Source organism: Helianthus annuus, chromosome 1 (genome assembly GCF_002127325.2).
Source record: "Helianthus annuus cultivar XRQ/B chromosome 1, HanXRQr2.0-SUNRISE, whole genome shotgun sequence".
NCBI classification, from domain to species: Eukaryota; Viridiplantae; Streptophyta; class Magnoliopsida; order Asterales; family Asteraceae; genus Helianthus; species Helianthus annuus.
The window spans coordinates 144,106,353-144,128,299 of NC_035433.2; the positions used below are offsets into that span (position 1 = coordinate 144,106,353).

General features: G+C 37.1%; 2 protein-coding genes across 2 annotated transcripts; both read right to left on the reverse strand.

Moving 5' to 3' along the window:
* Positions 1 to 1,729: 1,729 nt before the first annotated feature.
* Positions 1,730 to 6,657, reverse strand: LOC110864310 (ATP synthase subunit d, mitochondrial). Its single transcript, XM_022113364.2, has 5 exons — positions 6,353 to 6,657; positions 3,354 to 3,435; positions 3,045 to 3,109; positions 2,197 to 2,283; positions 1,730 to 2,048 (listed from the first exon to the last, which is right to left on the reverse strand). Exons 1-5 carry the CDS (start codon positions 6,521 to 6,523, stop codon positions 1,947 to 1,949), a joined length of 507 nt encoding a protein of 168 aa, XP_021969056.1. The 5' UTR covers positions 6,524 to 6,657; the 3' UTR covers positions 1,730 to 1,946.
* Positions 6,658 to 8,075: 1,418 nt separating this feature from the next.
* On the reverse strand, positions 8,076 to 12,769 carry LOC110864308 (elongation factor 1-beta 2). Its single transcript, XM_022113362.2, has 6 exons — positions 12,547 to 12,769; positions 12,313 to 12,432; positions 11,155 to 11,224; positions 9,520 to 9,649; positions 9,280 to 9,393; positions 8,076 to 8,469 (listed from the first exon to the last, which is right to left on the reverse strand). Exons 1-6 carry the CDS (start codon positions 12,630 to 12,632, stop codon positions 8,306 to 8,308), a joined length of 684 nt encoding a protein of 227 aa, XP_021969054.1. The 5' UTR covers positions 12,633 to 12,769; the 3' UTR covers positions 8,076 to 8,305.
* Positions 12,770 to 21,947: the final 9,178 nt, after the last annotated feature.

Below are 21,947 nucleotides of genomic sequence, written 5' to 3' on the forward strand. Positions count from 1 at the left end.
ATTGGTGATTCACGTGTTCGTGGAGATCGATTAAACTATGACCGTAGATCCGCCGGCCGAGGCAACGAGATCAGTCATCGTGATCCACGAGATATTATTAAGATCGAAAAACTCAGAAAACGAGTTCGAGATCTTGAAGAGATCAGGCGGCTTCGTCAAAGAGTCCGAGATCTTGAAGAGATCAGGTGGCTCCGTCAACGAGTCCGAGATCTTGAATTACAACGGGAGATGCGCGTTAAGGAAACTGAATCGGGAACTATCGTCTGGGACGATGAGAACGAGGAAGAGGAGCATCCTTTCTGCCATCCCCACCCCCGAATCCTTAAACCACTTGGTCAAGATTGTTTATCTGAAGAAGAACCAATATTCGATGAAGACGGGATTGAACCCGATGAGAAGGAATGTTTGCTTGTGCGGGAGGTTCTTAGCGGGATTAGTGCTCAAGGAGCTGAACCCATATATGAGGTTTTAAGAGGAAAAAATGATATCGATAGGGATTTGTCAATGAATACGGTGGCTCATGGTGGTGATAAAATATTAGAAGCTCCATTATTTCGGTTGTCAATTACGAAATCAAAGGTATTATCTCCTAAGTATATGGAAATTCAAAATAGAATTGATTTTAAAATTGGTGGAAAGTCAATAATGGATTTTATTGATAAGCATCCCTTAAACGACAAGGATGTCATAATGTCACCATTACATGTTGGGTCTACACATGGCTTGCAAAGATATATTGGAAATTTTGAAAAAAATATTGCCATGCATGTTAGGAATGTTCCTGTCCAACAAAGTCCATCCTTTATTGGGCCTCTAAAAATGTATGAAAGTATTTCAAATTTGGTTACTAAGACCATGAACTTTCTTAAAGTGAATAATAGAGGCCCTCATGGATTCGTTGATGACAATCAAACCTCACAAAACAAACCAAAGGATGGGTCTTGCGACTCTGGTGTTCATCATGCGAAAAACAGAGATGGCCCACACATAGATAAAAATTATGGACCACGATTTGAGTTCATTTGGAGCCAGACTTTGGTAGTTCACAGGATGTTTGAGGGGGAAAAGTCGATATTGAACAAAAGACATTCCCATGCCCCATTCGGCCCAAGTAGTTCAGGTCAAGAACTAGGCGAGACGAATCGTGGAGTAGAATTATTTGGATGGTTTGTGATAATTATAAATAAGAATCGGGTTGACGTTCCTTTTGATCCGGGTGTCTTTGGTCCGAAGTCAAAACTCGAGGACGAGTTTTTTTCGAAGAGGGGGAGTATGATGCAGGAGCATGCATATCTTTTATTTGTTTAAAATTCAAATTTCCAATTTTATCTTCTTAATTGTTTAGTATAAATAGGGCATCTAGGGTTTATTGGTTTTCAGTTTTTGATTGATTTTTAATGATAAGAACTTTGTTCTTGAACCCTTTGGTTCGTTTTATAGTCTTTGATTAATCAAGTGATCTTGAGCCATTTGATTGCACGCGAAACTGCATCAGAAACAATGTCTACTTTCTTCATAAGAGTAAAAAAAACTTTGAAGATATTAAAACTAAATGAGACATACAACAAACAGAAGCTTCTTTTGGCTTAAAAATGAAGTGAACTGAACTGAACCGTACTGTCAAACCGTTAAAACCGGACTGTATACATTTAGGCGGTTCAGTCAAACCGTTTTTTACAGATCATGAACACCCCCATACATAACCGTACCCATTATTAAATGAAACGGATTGACCAAAAAACAACGATTGTATTCAACATGAAAGCGCATCAAGTCATACTCAAGACTTGCATGTTCGAATAAGATTTCGTCATCATGACGGAGTACACAACTCCATAATATTTCCTCAAAACACCCAAACAAATAAAAATTTAGAGCATCTGTGTCGCTTTTGCTTTATTTCGGTATTATGCTAAAACAAAATGAAATTGATTCACCTGAGAAAATCAATAACCCCAGTAATCATTTCTGATTTCATCATCAAACTTCTGCTTCAACTCTGGGTGCTTCTCAAAGTACTCATCGGCAGTCATCGTGCTAAGCTTTTTCTGTTATTGCAACACAACAATCAGTTTCATCGTAGGTCAAACAAAAATATATATCTAAAAAAACCAGGTCAAACTAACTGAAAGGGGTCCCGGGTCAACGCAATCAGCACGTCTCGTATGGACACGTGAGTATTATTATTATTGTTACCTTCAGCTCTTGGACGTCAGCAATTTCTTTCTCTAATCTTTCAGATTCCTTAAGAGATTTCTGTTCAGCTTCTTTCAGTTCCACCAACTGTCATTACAAAACGACAAATAATTAAAAGATTAAAAAAAAGGATTCCACGCCGCCCAAACACAAATTGATACGTAACAATAATCTTTATTTTCCTTGCACACATTCATCTAAAATATAAAATGTAAAATGCCATTTTCGTCTCTGAGGTTTGGCCAGTTTTGCGACTTTCATCTAAAGGTTCGTTTTTTCCGCATCTGGATCCAAAAGGTTTGAAATCTTGTCATTTTCATCCGACTCGTTAACTCCATTCATTTTTCTCCGTTAAGTCAGGGGTATTTTCGTCTTTTTGTCAAATTAAAGGCAATTCGGACTTTTTCAGGGGTATTTGGTCTTTTTACATAAAAGATCGAATTGCCCCTTAAGTTAGCAAAAAAAGACGGAAATACCCTTGACTTAATGTAGAAAATGAATGGAGTCTACAAGCCAGATGAAAATGGCAAGATTTCAAACCTTTTGGATCCATATGTGGAAAAAAAACCCTTTAGATGAAAGTCGTAAAACTGGCCAGACCTCAGGAACGAAAATGGCATTTTACATTTTGATTTTGTTCATGTAAGTCAAGCTAGAACTTTTGTTAAAAAAGTATTCGGGTGTTCGTTTCTTTTGTCAACATAACAAATAGTTGCATTCATACCACATCAATATATTTCTCATGTATAAATAGCTGGTCATACAGAAAACAGAAAAATATATATATATATATATATATAATAAAAAGGCTAAATTAGTACAACTACGTGTCTTATATGATTTCTTACCAGTGCATCAAACTTGGGTTTGTACTCGGGAGTAGTCTTATCAACAAACTTTGGGATTTCAACACCTGTACAAGGAATGGGATCATGAATGTAAATATCAGGTATTTAATCAGTTTAAAATCAGAAACAGCAAAATCTCAACTGCTTGCAAACCAACTGTATAAATATAGGCTGCCATTTTGTTTACCTAATCGTCAATCATCACATTCATTTTATTTCTGGCAAGATAACATGTAACACATAATTCCACTCTGTTTAACATATACGTAAAGAAGTATACATGTTATATTACGTTGGAGAAAGACGTACTATCGTAGTATTCTTTGTAAGAATCAACTATACGAGATCCAAGCCCTTTTCTGTAGTATTCCCAGTCAATAGGTTCTGGTTCCTGTATTATCCAAAAAAATCACCTCGATTAAAATATATAGATTCTAATCATAAAGATAACAACTTTATGTGATGTAAAAGTATAAAATAAGGACAGTAGATATCAAGAGCCTAATGTCTTAGATAAGATAATTTCAGAAATACAACAGTAAATAATTATCAACATACTCTTGTCTTAAGTGTCTGTGGCACTTGCAACAAATGATCAAAACCAAAAAATTGCATAAAGCCATCAACTTATCACCAATTTTGTCAAATACTCGTTGACTTATCCACAAATAAATAAAACTGCTTAATATAACATTGTCCCATATAATCAATCCCATTACTAAAGAGTTATAAATTCATAATTTCAAACTTGGTTTAAAAAAGCGAGCTTTAAGCGCGCTTAAAGCGTGAAGCGATGAAGCGTTTGGAATAACGCTTTTTTTGGTGTGAAGCGTCACAACATGTGAAGCGTTTTGAGGCGAGCTTTAAGCGCGAAGCGACCTTGGTATGAGGTATTAGACTGAATATTAATACAGCTGGCGCTAATTGTATTACCTTAATTAGATTAGGTCTAGAATATCTATATATATCTTGTCCTACATTGTATCATTCACACAATTACAATTACAATCAATATACAATTGATACCAATCTTTATGATCAGGGCATCTCTTTCCAAGGCGAAACCAGTTCCTTCGCCATGCACCACTACTGCTCCTCTCTCTCTTGGTGACAGCTCTCCTTTTGATGATCCTGTTAGATACAGACAAATGGTGGGGGCACTACAGTATGTTACTTTGTCACGTCCTGATATTACTTTTGCAGTTAACAAGGTCTGCCAATTTATGCACGCTCCCACTGAAAATCATTGGTCCGCAGTTAAACGTATTTTGAGATATCTTCATGGAACTGCCGATCAGGGTCTTGTCATTACCCAATCTGCATCCTCTATTTTGCATGCCTACACGGATGTTCATTTCAATACCTTGAGTGCCTACTCCGATGCTGATTGGGCAGGTTGCCCTGATGACCGTCGTTCCACAGGGGGCTATGCTATCTATCTTGGATCAAATCTCATCTCCTGGTCTGCAAGAAAACAAAAGACTGTCTCGAGGTCATCTACAGAATCGGAGTACAAAGCCATGGCTGATACGGTGGCAGAATTAACGTGGCTTGAAACATTACTGGCAGAACTTCAAGTTCCCATGCATTCTGTTCCAAACTTATGGTGTGACAATTTGGGGGCAACATACTTATCCGCTAATCCTGTCTTTCATGCTAGAACAAAGCACGTTGAAGTTGACTTTCACTTCGTTCGTGAAAAGGTTGCTCAAGGAAAACTATGTGTTCAACATATCTCTACAAATGATCAAATAGCTGACGTCTTCACAAAGCCGCTGCCATCAGACCGCTTTCTCTTTCTGAAGTCCAAGCTAAGAGTCGGTCCCCGGCCTTAGCTTGCGGGGGAATATTAGACTGAATATTAATACAGCTGGCGCTAATTGTATTACCTTAATTAGATTAGGTCTAGAATATCTATATATATCTTGTCCTACATTGTATCATTCACACAATTACAATTACAATCAATATACAATTGATACCAATCTTTATGAGGCGACGCTTCAGCCCAATTAGATGCAAAAAACGACGCTTCAGCATAGGTTTAAATGTTTATGTTTTTAGAAAACAAAAGGTAACATTAAAAACGACGAATCGTGCGTGCAAAAAACTGCCTCACGCTAGCCCGGGTTTTCGGAGCTGCATTCGTTTGGAATAAAAACTCATTTATGTTTATGTTTTACGTGTGTTTCGACTTTAATTTATGTTTTAACTATGTTTTTTATGTGTTAAGTGTGTTTTTTAATCATGTTTTTGTGTTTATTATTGATTAACAAGTAGAATAGGTCATATTGATGTGTACAATATTTTTTTTATTTTGAGCGCTTCGAATACGTGAAGCTCTCGCTTCGCGCTTCAAGCTTCGCTTAAAGCTTTTGGAACCAAAACGCTTCGGAGCGCCTCGCGCTTTTTTAAACCAAGATTTCAAAATCACAAGCCATAATCCTAAAGTTCTCTGCAACAGGCCTAACTGGCATGCTTTAGACTCATAGAAACCCCAGCTATCTAACCAAATACACATTGTATCACTCAACATGTCAACAACAATTGCTTTTAGCAGTCCAAGACAAAAATTCACGAGTTCTAAAATAAACGATAGGAGTCCAGAACTCCAGATTCTCAGTCTTATAGATAAATAGAGATGAAAACTCCATATAAAGAAAAATTCCCATCTCATTACTACTTACAAATTAAAAAACTCCATATAAAAAAAATTCTCATCTCATTACTACAATACTACTTACAAATTAATGATGTACAAATTTAAACAAATATACTATCATTTCAGTATCAGACCTAATCCAAACTTTTTGTGTTCAAAGAAACCCTAACTATGTAATCGAACTTAGATCCGTTTCGCTCACCGCTCAACATACTAACACCAATAGATTCAAACCTAAATATCAATTCAGTACGAAACCTTATCCGAATGTTATGGACTTATGGATTCACAAAAACCCTAACTATCTAATCAATCGTAAATACGCATCGCTCAACGCATTAACATCAACAGATTCAAACCTAAAAGAATCATTTCGGTAGAAAACCTAATCCGAATGTTTTGGGTTCACAAAAATCCCTAACTATCCAATCAAATGTAGATCCGCATCGTTTAACGCATAGAGATAAACCTAATAATCAATTCAGTATGAAACCTTAATCCGAATGTTTTGGATTCATAAAATAAAACCTTAACTAACTAATTAATCGTAGATCCGAATCGCTCAAACGCATCAACATCAACAGATTCAATACGTACACAAACAAATCAATAGAATCGGAGAAATACGAGCGATTGATAAGGATACCTGACTAAATTTGGTCTGGAGAGTTGAGTTGACCTCCTCAAAAGCACGACGGAGTGAAGAAAACTCCTTGCGAGCCTCATCGGAGACGATCATCTTCGCCATACCATCCCAATCGATTGATTTTGATGCCTTGAATGCAACATCCACTACTTTCTTACCTGCACCGCTCATTTTCGATCGATTGGATGAATATCGCCGATTGCAAACCCTGCAAGTTCTTTTTAATTTGGGGGTAACCTGATCTAGGGTTTCAAAGTGATTATTGATACCGTAAAAAGAAAAGAAAAAGATAATTAATTTGATAATATCAGAATTGTCACTCTTGTGCGAACTTAATTAAGCATGTTATTTTTAAAACACACACGTTTTAATACATAATTATGTATGTTATTTGCATAGGAGATGGTTCAAATGAAAACCACTTTTATTGTGAAAACTCGAAAACTAATTAAAAAATGCATAAAAAACACACAAAAAAAATTTTTTTTTTCAATTTCTTTTATAAAAATCGCTAGTTTTTATATATAAAAAAAAAAATTTTCAAAAAAAAAAAAAAAAAAATTTGTGTAGTGCACATGTGTAATAATACACATGTGTAGTACACATATGTGCAGTATTACACATGTGCACTACACAATTTTTTTTTTTTTTTTGAAAATTTTTTTTTATATTAAAAAACCTGCGAAATTTGGATTGCAAAAAAAAAAATTTTAAAAAAAAATTTTTTGTATGTTTTTTTGGCTTTTTTTAATTAGTTTTCGAGTTTTCACAATAACTCGTGGTTTTCATTTGAACCTTCCCCTATTTGCATAATTATATATGGGTTGGGTTAAACCATAAGTGTTATTTACATAATTAAGCATGTTATTTTGGTGGTCTTATACCGTCGCATATTAAGAGTCTTTTGTATTTTAAACTTTCACATATATGTTTTTTTTTACTGGTATCAGTTTGGAACATTATACGCACTCGATATAACTACTACAGGCACTCCCTTAATGCCCCAAAAAGCCCTATATGCCACATGTCGCTTATATGATATGAAGTTCAAAACTGGTGTGGTATAATGTCTCATAATGCCCCCCCAACAATGATTACCCAAATGTTATCTTTTTAGAAAATAAAACAAATAATATTATGATGGATGAGTTGGAACTTTCTTATTGGTCATTTGAAAATGGAGGCGTTTTCATAAACACGTTTGAACTTTTCTTGATCGAATCACACCACAGAGGGCGGTGTACGGGGCATTATGGGACTTCAAGCCCACTTCACCTTCCCACTACACATGGTCTAAGAGATGTGTACTAGATATCGACACATGTTTTACATTTATCGGAAACCATATCAATGTTCCCAGGCTGATTTGGTTAGGTTCGTCATGGTACCGTTATACCATGTCAATGTTCCGGGCTGATTTGGTTAGGTTCGTCATGGTATCGTTATCACATCGGCACTCGTTGCTTGCGATACCAAACACCGCCACAGATCATTGTTGCAACAATTTGCGATTCGCAACTTTATAATTGTTTCACTTTAAACAAATATCGGAAATTATATCAATCTTTCCAGGCTGATTTGGTTAGGTTCGTCATGGTACCATTATACCATATCAATGTTCCGGGCTGATTTGGTTAGGTTCGTCATGGTACCGTTATCATATCGACACTTGGTGCTTGCGATACCAAACACCGCCACAGATCATTGTTGCAACAGTTTGCGATTCACAACTTTATAATTGTTTCACTTTAAACAAACACAAAAACAGATGTCATAAGAAAACCTAACAGTAATCCCAATAAAACTTAGTATTAAAGGTTACAAATACAATGATAAACATCAAACTAAAAAGTTTCAGGAAAAAAAAAACATGAACGATCACAACCGTCCGATATAAGCAAAACTCGAGGTTTGAATCCAATGGCCCTGATCATAATCTGAGACTTGTTGCATTTAAATCTTGTTGAATGCAACAATATCACAGCTCTGCACGTACTCATTAATCGGCTCAGCTGTAAGACGCTCTTCAATAAGATCATCAACAGAAACAAGATCATCAACGATCGTCAACATAATTGTCATCTTCTTTATCCCATAACCGACTGGAACAAGTTTTGCTACATATTCAAACCACAAGAACACCGTTAGTCGCGTCATATATAAGGTTAAGTTATTGTACAAATGGGTATTAAGATACAAATTGGCTTAACGTGTGAAGTTAAGGAAGGATTTTCTTTAAAAAAAAATCCCATCTTATTAATCATGTATTTTAGTCGCAAAAACTAAAAAATCGTGATTTTATACTGGTAGATAAGTACTCTACATATAATTATATTGTAGAGTAAATATAACTACTCTACAAAAATTACATAATTACTTTACTAGTGTAAAATCACGAATTTTTCTTTTTTTTACATTTTTCAATGAGTAAATTACGATTTTGGCCCCTGTGGTTATATCACTTTTACCCTTTTAACCCAAAAAAGAATTTTTTAACATCTAAGCCCCCAACGTCTTTTTTTCTAACCCTTTTGGCCCCTACCGTCTTTTTTTCTAATCCTTTTGGCCCCTACCGTCTTTTTTTCTAATCCTTTTGGCCCCTAACATTTAATGGATGGGGTTAGTGTTAGGAATTAAAAGGGTTAGAAAAAAAGACGTCGGGGGCTCAGATGTTAAAAAATTCTTTTTGGGCTAAAAGGGTAAAAGTGATATAACCACGGGGCCAAAATCATAATTTACTCTTTTTCAATTAAACAACATACTTAAGTAGATGGTAAAAATTCAAAAACAAAAAAATAAAAAAAAACTTCCTTCACTTCTCATGTTAAGTCTATTTTGTATGTTAAGACCCATTTGTATTTGATCCTTACACCATATATATAATATATAATATCTTATAAATGCAAAACAAAAGTAGCAAACCATACATGCTCCCCATAGAAGCCCAGGTAGCTCAACACTACGAACAGCCTCCTCTAGCTTCTTCATGTCGGTCTCATCATCCCATGGCTTTACGTCCATCAAAACCGATGATTTCCCACCTACAAACAATAATTTATACATGTTTTTATATGAGTAACATAAGAACAAATAACTCTTGTTTGAAGCAGCTCATTCAATGATACAATGGTGCTAAAATTTATATTTTAAGTATCCAACAAACGCACTTTCTTTCTTCTTTGTGGATGCTTTTGCTTGATCCCTCTCTTCTGCTGCTTTCTTTTCCTCTTCTGTCTCGTCACCGAACAGATCAAGATCGTCGTCATCTTCATCAGCCGCAGCTGCAGGTGCAGCTTCCTGAAACATACACATGCACCAAAACCGTTTAGTTTAAAGATGATAAAAAAGATGACGAAGCTGAACCAAAAATACAGTTTTGCCGGTTAATGCACGTCTAAAGACGAAAATATAAATGCTTGTTGTTGAGTAACTCTAAATTTTAACAGTTAATGATAAGCATATCCATTAAAAAACATCATGATCTATGCAGCTAATGCGGTAAAATATCGGATATCGGTCCTTGACCGATATTTGAAATATAGGTTATCTCGGTGAGATATCGGTGGGATATCGGTAATTTTAATATAATGCAGAATTTATATATATAGCAATTTAACACCAATAATTCAGTGATATATCAGTGATATATCGGTTATATCAGTCAAATATCGGTGATATATCGGTTATATCGGTCAAATATCGGTGATATATCGGTTATATCGGTCAAATATCGGTGATATATCGGTTATATCCATAGTCACCTAATTCGCGGTTCGCTCCGGTACGGGTACGCGGTTCGGGTTCGCAATTCGCTAGATGGGACGAATTCGGTACGGAGGGGGGTAGGTTCATTTCGGTACGATCCGGTACGGTGTACCATTGAGTCTGGTTCGGTGTAAACAAATTAAAACAAAAATTACTAAATTCATAAATCCAAATAACCAAAATCCAATATTTGGTAATAGAAAACATAAAAAAAGTTCTAATATTCTAAACAGTTAACCAAATTATACACCTATCTTTTATGCTGAATCAAATTATACAACTAAAACCAAATTACTTATCTTTTATGCCAAATCAAAACAGTTAACCAAACTGCTGTTTTATACTTTCATGTGCTACAAAGGACAACCAAAAGTCTAAAACAGTTAACCAAATTATATACAGCATAAATCACCCGCTGAGATACACAAACAGCATAAATAACCAAATTTATACATGATTTTGAAAACGAATTGCTGTGAATTAATTTTGGAAACTGAGTATTATGGAAAGGAATTGTTGTGAATTGATTTTGGAAACTAAGTATTAGGGAAACGAATTGACTGGTTGCCTGATTATACGGTATTCTCTGTTTTCCCGCCAAAAAAAAACCCTAAATTCGCAATCTTTAATTCGATTTCCAAAATTAAGGTACGTATCTAAAACGAACGCTAAATCGAACCCCAAAGCGAATTGAACAAACGAATTGCTTAATCAGATCGACGAATGGAAACCCTAAATTCGCGAATTGGAAGCGTACCAGTTCGTATGCGTATTCCGTACCATACGAAACGTACCAATTCGAAAAACGCGTGATTCCCAGCGAATTAGGTGACTATGGTTATATCAGTCAAATATCGGTGATATATCGGTCAAATATCGGTGATATATCGGTCAATATCGCCGATAATATCGGTACCGATATTTTGACCGATATTTGACACCGATATTTTACTAAGGGACCGATATGACCGATATAACCGATATATCACCGATATTAACTGCATAGATCATAATATCACAAAACGAGTGAAACGTACCTTGACGGGAGCAGCATCTGCAGATGGAGTTTGAGCAGAGATTCCAACACCAGCAGCTTTGCCAGGGAAACTACATAAATTAATTGTGTAAAGTGAGTACGAAATGTAAATTAATTCGGTTGAAAAAAATCTAATGAAAGCCGTGATCTTTTTTTCGTTTTTTGAGAGGTGATATATAGGAAATACATGTGTGCATGTTGTTGTTAATACATGACAACCAAACATGTTCTATTTCATTCCTTCAAAACCATAGTTGTTAAAAGCCATCGCCTCTTGCGCCTAGGCCCATTTTTCAGGCGAGGCGAGCCAGTTGCGCTTCAAGTCGAGGGAACTGCGCTTTAACTCTCCAGGTGATGGTTTAGGCGCACATTCCGGCAAGATTCCTAGATTCCGGAGAGTTTCCGGCTAAATTCCGACAAGATTCTAGCCAAATTTCTACTTTAATCAAGGAAAACTACTTTTCTACACTAATACACAAATATTTTGGTACTAATTAGATGATATAAAGTGTTACATAATAGACTTTGTTTATTTTATTTGAAGAATAATATTCTTTTTCTAATACATAATATATTCTTTAAATTTTTTCATTCTGCGCTTTATTTTTCTCAGGCCTTCGCCTTTTTTGCGCTTTGCGCCTAGGCCCTAGGCGAGGCCTATGCGCCTTGAGTGCGCCTAGTGCCTTTAATAACTGTTAGAAACAATCCATTCTATTCCGCACCGAGTGATATAACTGAATTAACCGAAACCGACATTAAAACCAATCTTTATAATTTTTATTTATACAAAAAAACATGTTATGTCAGAAAGGTTTTGGTACAACCTTTTATATCCGTAATAGGCAACTAATCGTTAGGCGGTCAACATCGACCAAAAGCGATGAAATTTCAGTCAAAATTAACCAATTTTTTTGTCAAAATCATTGAAGTTTTTGAAAAATTATACTTACTAATCCAATCCCATTAATATATACAAGATTGAAAAACTACATACAAAATTCCAATCCAAATAATCCCTGTTAATCCAGATTAATCGCTAGTCGATACCCCTCGTCCCGATTAATCACCAACTAACACATAACCAACCAAACACACATAATTATTAAACCAAACCAAAACACAACATAAACTTGAAAAGAACAAATTCAAACAAACAAACCTTGCAGCAAGCTTTGAAGCAACACACTCATACCACTGACTGGCAGTAGGGTACAAATCAGCACTGGGTTTATCCAACACAGCGGCGTAAACTTTCACATCATCCTTACTGATCTGATCACTGAACAATAATAATCATTCAAATTCAAACACAACAATTAGCAATTAAACGAATCTATAAAAAAAAGAAAAAAAAAAGAAACAGAACAAAGAGATATGATCAGATGATACTGACCCGGAGATGTAGGTTTTTCCCGATAGGAAAGATTCGAGCGATTTGAGGCCGGATTCGGTGTGCAGATCGGAGAATGTGACGGCCATTGTAATGGAGTTTGTGTGTGTGGATGATCGTTGAGATGAGAGGAGTGACGGCTGGAAGAGTTGTGGGGATGTTTATATATCTCTATTTATATGGTGTGACAAAAACCCTAGATCTAATGAAGCATAATTCCTAGATGCCTTATGTTATATCTCAATTCTTTTTTAAATAAAACTAGTGGGTTATATCCGCGCTTCGCGGCGAGACTCTAATTTTTTACAATTTTTTATCGGTGGTATCGATTCAGTTCGTTTCGCAATAACAACCGAAATAGAAACAGAAAACAATCGATCAGTAACAATAAAAAAGAAAACAATAAAATAGAATATTGAACCGGTATTCTTTTCATTACCTATACGGTACCAACTACCAACAATTGATATTGTTAATGGACGCAAGTTATTTAAAGTATAAGGGTGGGATTAAGGTTAGATTAAAATAATTAGAAGTTATATAATAAATATAAGATGATGGTGCTCACTATAACAATCAAAGGAGAAAAAACAATCAATCGACAACAATAAAAACTAATATAGATCGAAAACACTAAAAAGGAATACCGAACTGGTACCAACATTGTTCAGTTGGTATCAGTCGGGTTTGTTTCGTAACTTATATGGTACAGACAATCAATATAGTGAACGAACACAAGTAATTTAAAATATAAGGTATGACTAAGATTATATTAAAACAATTAGAAGCTATATTATAGATACTAGACGATTAATCTAATACTAATAAAAGAGTCTTCTTAATGCCACTTGGCATTCTCTCATAACAAAGGATTTCATAAAAATGCCACATGGCAATTTATTATATTACCTCAATCACAATAATAAATAAATAAATAAATAATAATAATAAGTAATTAATATAAGGACCATTATCCATATTAATAAATAATTCTAAATAAACATTCTCTCCCTTAAAAAATTTTGATATGCCATGATGTTTGGGTTAATAAATTATACTATATGATATAGAGATAAAAATATAAAAATTACTTTATCTCTATCGTTTGTTTATTATTATCTATAACAAAACTATTATTATTTTTCTATTAATATTAATATCTTCAATTTAATTATTTACGCATTGTTATATTAACTTTATTTGGTAATATAACTCCCCGTTAAGATTAGCCACACATATTTTAAAAACCAAATGATTTAAAATATTACTTATTGATAAAGATGGTAAAGTTACAAATAAAACTGCAAATCTAATTTAACTTTTAATATAGAATTCCAATTATTATCACGTGTCACTCTCGCTTTTAACCTTACAATTTAGAGTTACATTTTATTTCAAAATATTTTTTAATCCTTATCCTTATTAATATAATAAATTTAACTTAAATATGTTAATAACCATATTAGGATGCACTATTTAATTAATATTATTAAATAAATACAATGTATTCTATTAAATAGACAAATTGGAAAATAATAATATCATCTTTCTGAAATTGGCCGATAATAATCCCAAGTCAGTTATTAGCCAATAATAATCCGACCTCGTCCAATTTTTTTGTAAAATAGACCGCCGTTAAAATAAGCTTAACGGAGTTAAGTTTTTTTTCCGAATTACAAACCGATGTTTTAGGACTTTTGATCAGAACGCGGATACGAGTCGATTGATGTAAAACTTACCTCGAAATTGTGTTCGAAATGGCTTGAATTTTGTTAATTGGAAGTTAAACACCCGGATTGAAGCACCGTTTTCGTGGGTTTGGGCAGTATTTTGAGGTAAGTTTTACATCAATCGACTCGTATCCTCGTTCTGCTCAAAAGCCCTAAAATATCGGTTTGTAATTCGGAAAAAAACTTAACTCCGTTAAGCTATTTTAACGGCGGACTATTTTACAAAAAAAATTGGACGAGGTCGGATTATTATTGGCTAATAACTATCGTAAAATAAAAATACTATTAGATTATACTATTATTACACTTTTTTTTAACTATGTGAATAGTATTATATAGAAGCATGAATTACATTTTTTTATATTTTAGGTGTGTAATACATAGGTTTGTAATACTTATTGTTAGGGCTGGATTTTTATTATAGGTGATCCTTACACGTGATCCTAACCAGTGATCCTTGTTTCTTTGGCAGACAGTGATCCTCAGCAGGACTTCAGGATCAGGATCATGGACCATCAAAGGATCCTCATGCTAACGGTCACCTTCACTTAATGCAATGTTATTTTGCAGGAATATCTAGCAGGATACGCTCTTAGCATCATGATCAAGGGACGCGTCTTCACAATTATGGCAGGAGCATAATCAGAGATAGACGTTGCACAGGATATGGAAACTTGGCTTGATGTATGGGCGGCAATTTAGGCTAGATTGTCTTTTATTTCTAAAGGGGTAATGAGCTGATAATTAGTCCTTTTACCTAAAATAGGTCACCTACACTTGTATAAATACCACTCTCCATCATTTGGAAGGGGAGACACGACATACAACACAATTCTCACACACTTAGACACTCAAAACAATAGTGATCCTTGTACTCAGCTCATTACTATCCGAAGTTGTAACTATATTTTTCTTATATTGAAGTTGGTGATCGGTAGTTGCCATCACCCGAGGTTTTTTATGCCGGAGATCATACATTGATCAAGGGCTTTTTCCTCGTATAAATCATTGTGTCTTTGCATCTTTATCACAGAAGTGATCCTTTACTTTCATAATTAACCAAGCATCATACCCCGTTTACATAAAGTTTGGTTACATTATCCTTGTGTGATTTTTGACCAAAACAGTTTGGCGCCCACCGTGGGGCAATTGGTGCTTCATTCATAAGAAAACCTTTTGTTCGAAATCATTTCATAGAATTACATGGCTTCATCATTGAAAAACATGTCCACGGCAATGTCTGCAGTCACCTCGTCCCAGAACATTCTGCCTCCACCACCGGCAGGATCACAGAAGAATGCTGAGAAGAGACAAACTCCTACTAATTCTAAAACCCCATCTCCTTCTGCTATGAATTCTTATATTCCCAGTACTAGTGATGTATTTACTTTGATTTTGCAGATGAAGGATCGTATGCAGCGGCAGGATGAAACTAATGAAAGGATCCTCAGGAAAATTGGAGATCTCAAAAGACAAAAGAAAGCGGCAGAGGATCATTCTCCACTGATGCCCAAATCCTTGAGCTTTGATACTCCAATGATTACTTCTCAGCCATCAGGAATTCCAGACGTGCAAATCATGGGAGAATCAAGAGGATTGCACCACGGATCGACAGCAATGACTCAGGCATTAGGCTCACACTTTCAGCCGGCAGGATCCTACCCCCAGCATTTGGGATCCTTCATGAATCCGGGAGCCTATCCGGGGGCACAGCAGTTTCAAGGATCCTACTTTGTTCCAGGATCATTCCAGGGCCAAGGATCCTCCTTTGTTCCAGGATCATCCCAGGTTCAAGGATCCTCCTTCGTTCCAGGATCATCCCAGACACTAGGATCCTTCCAGATACCAGGATCCCTAAAAAGTTTGCAAACAGGAAGTCTAGATGTCCATCAAGGGGACTTCATTCCAATGCAGACCATTGCTTCCACTGGTCCCTCCGTTGTTCCAGAATCCCAGCAATATGGGTTCCCTAACTTGAACCCAATGGGAGGTAACACTTTAAATAATTATCCTACCACTAACCATGGATTCATGCAGGATACAGGTACCAATCATGCTATGGCCAGGGAGTTACAGAAGCTAAAAGATATGATCTCAAGTGTTCCAGGGGTAGTCAAGCCTATCCCGGAGATTGCAGATGGAAGCCACAAGGTATCTCGCTTTGCACCACCAATTTGTGATGCAGAGGTACCCAAAAGGTTCCATATCCCTACTATGAAGCTGTATGATGGCACAACGGATCCAGAGGAGCATATAGCACAATACAGGGAGAGGATGGAGATCAATCCTGTTAGGGCTGGATTTTTATTATAGGTGATCCTTACACGTGATCCTAACCAGTGATCCTTGTTTCTTTGGCAGGCAGTGATTCTCAGCAGGACTTCAGGATCAGGATCATGGGACATTATAGGATCCTCATACTAACGATCATCTTCGCTTAATGCAATGTTATTTTTGCAGGAATATCTAGCAGGATACGCTCTAAGCATCATGATCAAGGGACGCGTCTTCACAATTATGGCAAGAGCTTAATCGGAGATAGACGTTGCACAGGATATGGAAACATGGCTTGATTTATGGGCGGCAATTTAGGCTAGATTGTCTTTTATTTCCAAAGGGGTAATGAGCTGATAATTAGTCCTTTTACCTAAAATAGGTCACCTACACTTGTATAAATACCACTCTTCCTCATTCGAAAAAAAGAGACACAACATACAACGCAACTCTCACACACTTAGACACCAAAAGCAATAGTGATCCTTGTACTCAGCTCATTATCATCCAAAGTTGTAACCATTTTGTTCTTATATTGAAGTTTGGTGATCGGTAGTTGCCATCACCCGAGGTTTTTTGTGCCGGAGATCATATATTGATCAAGGGCTTTTTCCTCGTACAAATCACTGTGTCTTTGCATCTTTATCACAGAAGTGATCCTTTACTTTCATAATTAACCAAGCATCATACCCCGTTTACATAAAGTTTGGTTACATTATCCTTGTGTGATTTTTGACCAAAACAGTTTGGCGCCCACCGTGGGGCAATTGGTGCTTCATTCATAAGAAAATCTTTTGTTCGAAATTATTTCAAAGAGTTACATGGCTTCATCATTGAAGAACACGTCCACGGCGATGTCTGCAGTCACCTCATCACAGACCACTTTGCCTCCTCCACCGGCAGGATCTCAGAAAAATACTGAGAAGAGATCAACTCCCACTTTCTCTAAACCTCCATCTTCTTCTGCTATGAATTCTTCTATTCCCAGTACTAGTGATGTATTTGCTTTAATTTTGCAGATGAAGGATCGTATGCAGCGGCAGGATGAGACTAATGACAGGATCCTCAGGGAAATTGGAGACCTCAAAAGACAAAAGAAAGCGGCAGAGGATCATTCCCCACTGATGCCCAAATCCTTGAGCTTCGATACTCCAATGATCACTTCCCAGCCATCAGGGATCCCGGACGTGCAAATCATAGGGGAGTCAAGAGGATTACATCTCAAGTCGGCAGCAATGACTCAGACATCAGGCTCACATTTTCAGCCAGTAGGATCCTATCCTCAGTACATGGGATCCTTCATGAATTCAGGAGCCTATCCGGGGGCACAACAGTTTCAAGGATCCTACTTTGTTCCAGGATCATTCAAGGGCCAAGGATCCTCCTTTGTTCCAGGATCATCCCAGGTTCAAGGATCCTCCTTCGTTCCAGGATCATCCCAGACACCAGGATCCTTCCAGATACCAGGATCCCTAAAAAGTTTGCAAACAGGAAGTCTAGATGTCCATCAAGGGGACTTCATTCCAATGCAGACCATTGCTTCCACTGGTCCCTCCGTTGTTCCAGAATCCCAGCAATATGGGTTCCCTAACTTGAACCCAATGGGAGGTAACACTTTAAATAGTTATCCTACCACTAACCATGGATTCATGCAGGATACAGGTACCAATCATGCTATGGCCAGGGAGTTGCAGAAGCTAAAAGATATGATCTCAAGTGTTCCAGGGGTAGTCAAGCCTATCCCAGAGATTGCAGATGGAAGCCACAAGGTATCTCGCTTTGCACCACCAATTTGTGATGCAGAGGTACCCAAAAGGTTCCATATCCCTACCATGAAGCTGTATGATGGCACAACGGATCCAGAGGAGCATATAGCACAATACAGGGAGAGGATGGAGATCAATCCTATCCCAGAAAAGTTGAAGGAAGCATGCCTATGTAAAGGATTTGGATCCACTCTTACGGGATCAGCTCTTAAGTGGCTGCTAAGTCTTCCCCCCTACTCTATTACTTCATTTGCTAATTTAGTTAATTTATTCAATAACCAATTCTCTTGTAGCAGAAAATTTGAAAAATTAACTAGTGATTTGTACAGGATAACTCAAAATCATAAGGAATCATTAAGGGATTATATAACTAAATTTAGTAAAGAATCCTTGGACATTCCCAACTTGGATATGGCTACGGCTATTGAGGCCTTCAAAATGGGACTGCTTAAGGATTCATTATTCTATGATGATCTTGTTATGACACCATGCAGGAATCTAGATGAAGTAAGAACTCGAGCACTCAGGTTCATCCGGCTAGAGGATGACAAGAGGATCCAGGAGAGACAAGTAGGATCCTCAAAACAGGAGAAGCAAGGATCCTCCTTCAAGAACAACAAATTCAAATCCTACCATAGAAATGAGAACAAGAATGTGCATGCTGTTGACCAAGAAGAGGATGATGAAGAATATCCTCCAATCTCAGAATATTGTTTTTCCGTTGATAATCATGAACTAATCCTTGCAATGCAGAATCTAGGAGAAAAAGCTAGGTGGCCCAGGAAGAATGATAAACCATCCAGGACTAAAGACAAATCAAAATGGTGTGCATACCATGAGGATTTCGGGCATCTAACTGAAGAATGCATAGCTTTAAGGAAAGAGATTGGATATCTGTTAAGCAAGGGGCACCTAAAAGAATTATTGGGAAGAAAAAAGCAAAGGACTCAGGATCCTGAAAGGATCCCCGAAAAAGCTCCAGCACCTCCGGCAAATGCACAAGTGATCAACTTTATATCCGGAGGATCAGACATCTGTGGTACATCCTTCTCGGCGGCCAAAAGACATGCAAAAGAATCAAAAATGGATAATGGTGAAAGGCCTATTAGAACATCAAGTGTCTCAGAAGGGAAGATGATAACATTTGATGAGGATGATCGCATTAACATTCAGGATCCTCACCATGACAGTTTAGTTATCACTCTCTTTATCTCTAACCATTTTGTCCGCAGGATCCATATTGATGGAGGGAGCTCAGTAAACATTATCCAGCTTGATGTCCTGAAGAAGATGGGAATCCCAGAATCAGACATCACACCAAGATCCTCCGTGCTTGTAGGATTCAGTGGGGAAACGAAGAAAACTCTGGGGGACATCAAACTCCCAATCTACGTGGAAGGATTACATAATCACCAAAAATTTTGTGTTATTGACTGTTTATCTTGTTGCAACGTTATCCTTGGCAGGCCTTGCATACATGATATGAAAGCAGTCCCATCTACCTACCATCAATGTGTGAAGCTCCCTAGCCCATGGGGAATAATCAAGATCGACAGTGATCAGCAGGAGGCTAAGGATTGTTATACCTCATCTATGAAGCCAACCTCGAAGCCAAGGGAGCAATAGCAATTACAGTATCCTCCAAGGGATACCTTGGAGGCAAGGGAACAGGATGTGGACGAAATCCTTTTGGATCCTAGTGATCCTGAGTCAAAAATCTATATCGGGTCAGGGATCCTTGGCAAGATGAAAGAAGACTTATTATCCTTCCTCAGAAGACGAAAATCCATCTTTGCTTGGAAACATGAAGACATGACAGGTATATCTAAGGATATTATTACTCACAAACTTGGCATTGACAGGTCTATCAAACCAATCCATCAAAAAAGGAGGAAGTTTGCACCAGAAAGGAATGCCATTATCCAAGAAGAAGTAGAGAGACTACTTCGAGCAGGTATGATCAGAGAGGTAAAATATCCAAAATGGTTAGCCAATGTGGTTGTTGTCCAAAAGAAAAATGGAAAGTGGAGGGTATGTGTCGATTTCACTGATTTGAATAAGGCATGTCCCAAGGATCCTTTCCCTTTACCCCACATTGACTCCATGGTGGATGCAACGGCGGGGCATGAACTGTTGACCTTTATGGATGCATCATCTGGATTCCAACAAATTCAGATGGAACCATCTGACCAAGAGGATACAGCCTTTATGACCCCAACCGGTTTATATTGTTATATTGCCATGCCTTTTGGACTAAGAAATGCAGGTGCAACATATCAAAGGCTGGTAAATATGATGTTCAAAGATCAAATTGGAAAAACTATGGAGGTGTACATAGATGATATGGTGGTCAAGTCAAAGAAAGCTGAGGATTACCTAAGGGACTTGGAAGAAGCATTCGATATCCTTGATAATTACAACATGAAACTTAATCCTTCAAAATGCCATTTTGGTGTTAAGGCAGGAAAGTTCCTAGGATACATGGTAACTCAGAGGGGCATTGAAGCAAGCCCGGAACAAATCAAAGCATTAGTAAATATCAAATCTCCTGCCAATGCCAAGGATGTTCAAAGACTGACAGGCAGGATAGCAGCTTTGAACAGGTTCATATCGAAATCCTCAGAAAAATGCAAAGAATTCTACGATATCCTAAGGAAGAATAAGAAGTTTGAATGGACTGAGAAGCATGAGAACGCTTTACAAGCCCTTAAAGAATATATGTCCTCAGCACCAGCATTAGCAAAACCGGAAAAAGGAGATGTGTTATCCTTATACCTGGCGGTATCCTCAACCGCTGTAAGTGCTGTCCTTGTCAAGGATCACGAAGGTACACAATATCCTATCTACTATGTAAGTAAAAGTCTACTTGATGCCGAATCCAGGTACTCACACCTCGAAAAACTTATTCTTGCATTAATCATGGCATCCACTAAGTTAAGGCATTATTTTGAAACCCATACTATTGTTGTTAAAACTAATTTTCCAATTAAGAATGTCCTCAGGAAACCGGAGATGTCAGGGAGAATGGCTAAGTGGGCAGTGAAGCTTAGCGCCCATGATATAAGATATGAACCAAGAACAGCCATTAAATCACAAGCCTTAGCCGACTTTGTGGCTGATTTCAGTAGTGATCTACAAAAAGAAGCAGAATTGGAGGTCCAGCAGCTGGATGAAACCAAGGATCCTTGGATATTACACACTGACGGATCCTCAAATGTCAAGGGCACAGGGCTCGGGATCCTACTAAAATCGCCACAGGGGGACATAATACCCCACTCCATAGCCTGTGAGTTCCAAGCAACTAACAATGAGGCTGAGTATGAAGCCTTGATTGCTGGCTTGCAAATTGCTAAGGATATGGGGGTAGAATATCTTAAAGTATATGTAGACTCATTATTGATCACCAATCACTTTAACGGATCCTATGCTGTTAAAGGTGAAAAACTAACCAAATATTTAGAGATAGTCAAAAAATTGGCACTCTCTTTTGTTTCTTTCAGCTTAACACAGGTACCGAGGGAGGATAACACGGAAGCTGATGCATTGGCCAACTTAGGATCATCCTTAAAAATTCCAGAAGACATAAGTATCCCTATCATCCATATCCTAGCTCCTGCTATTGAAAATCAAGTGG

Coding starts and splice junctions, on each gene's coding strand:
- LOC110864310 (XM_022113364.2), bottom strand. CDS start 6,523: ATGAGCGGTGCAGGTAAGAAAGTAGTGGATGTTGCATTCAAGGCATCA. Junction 3,110..3,353: donor TTACAAAGAATACTACGATA/GTACGTCTTTCT, acceptor TTCCTTGTACAG/GTGTTGAAATCCCAAAGTTT. Junction 2,049..2,196: donor CTGACGTCCAAGAGCTGAAG/GTAACAATAATA, acceptor TTGCAATAACAG/AAAAAGCTTAGCACGATGAC.
- LOC110864308 (XM_022113362.2), bottom strand. CDS start 12,632: ATGGCCGTCACATTCTCCGATCTGCACACCGAATCCGGCCTCAAATCG. Junction 12,433..12,546: donor GGAAAAACCTACATCTCCGG/GTCAGTATCATC, acceptor ATTATTGTTCAG/TGATCAGATCAGTAAGGATG. Junction 9,394..9,519: donor ATCCACAAAGAAGAAAGAAA/GTGCGTTTGTTG, acceptor TATTGTTTGTAG/GTGGGAAATCATCGGTTTTG.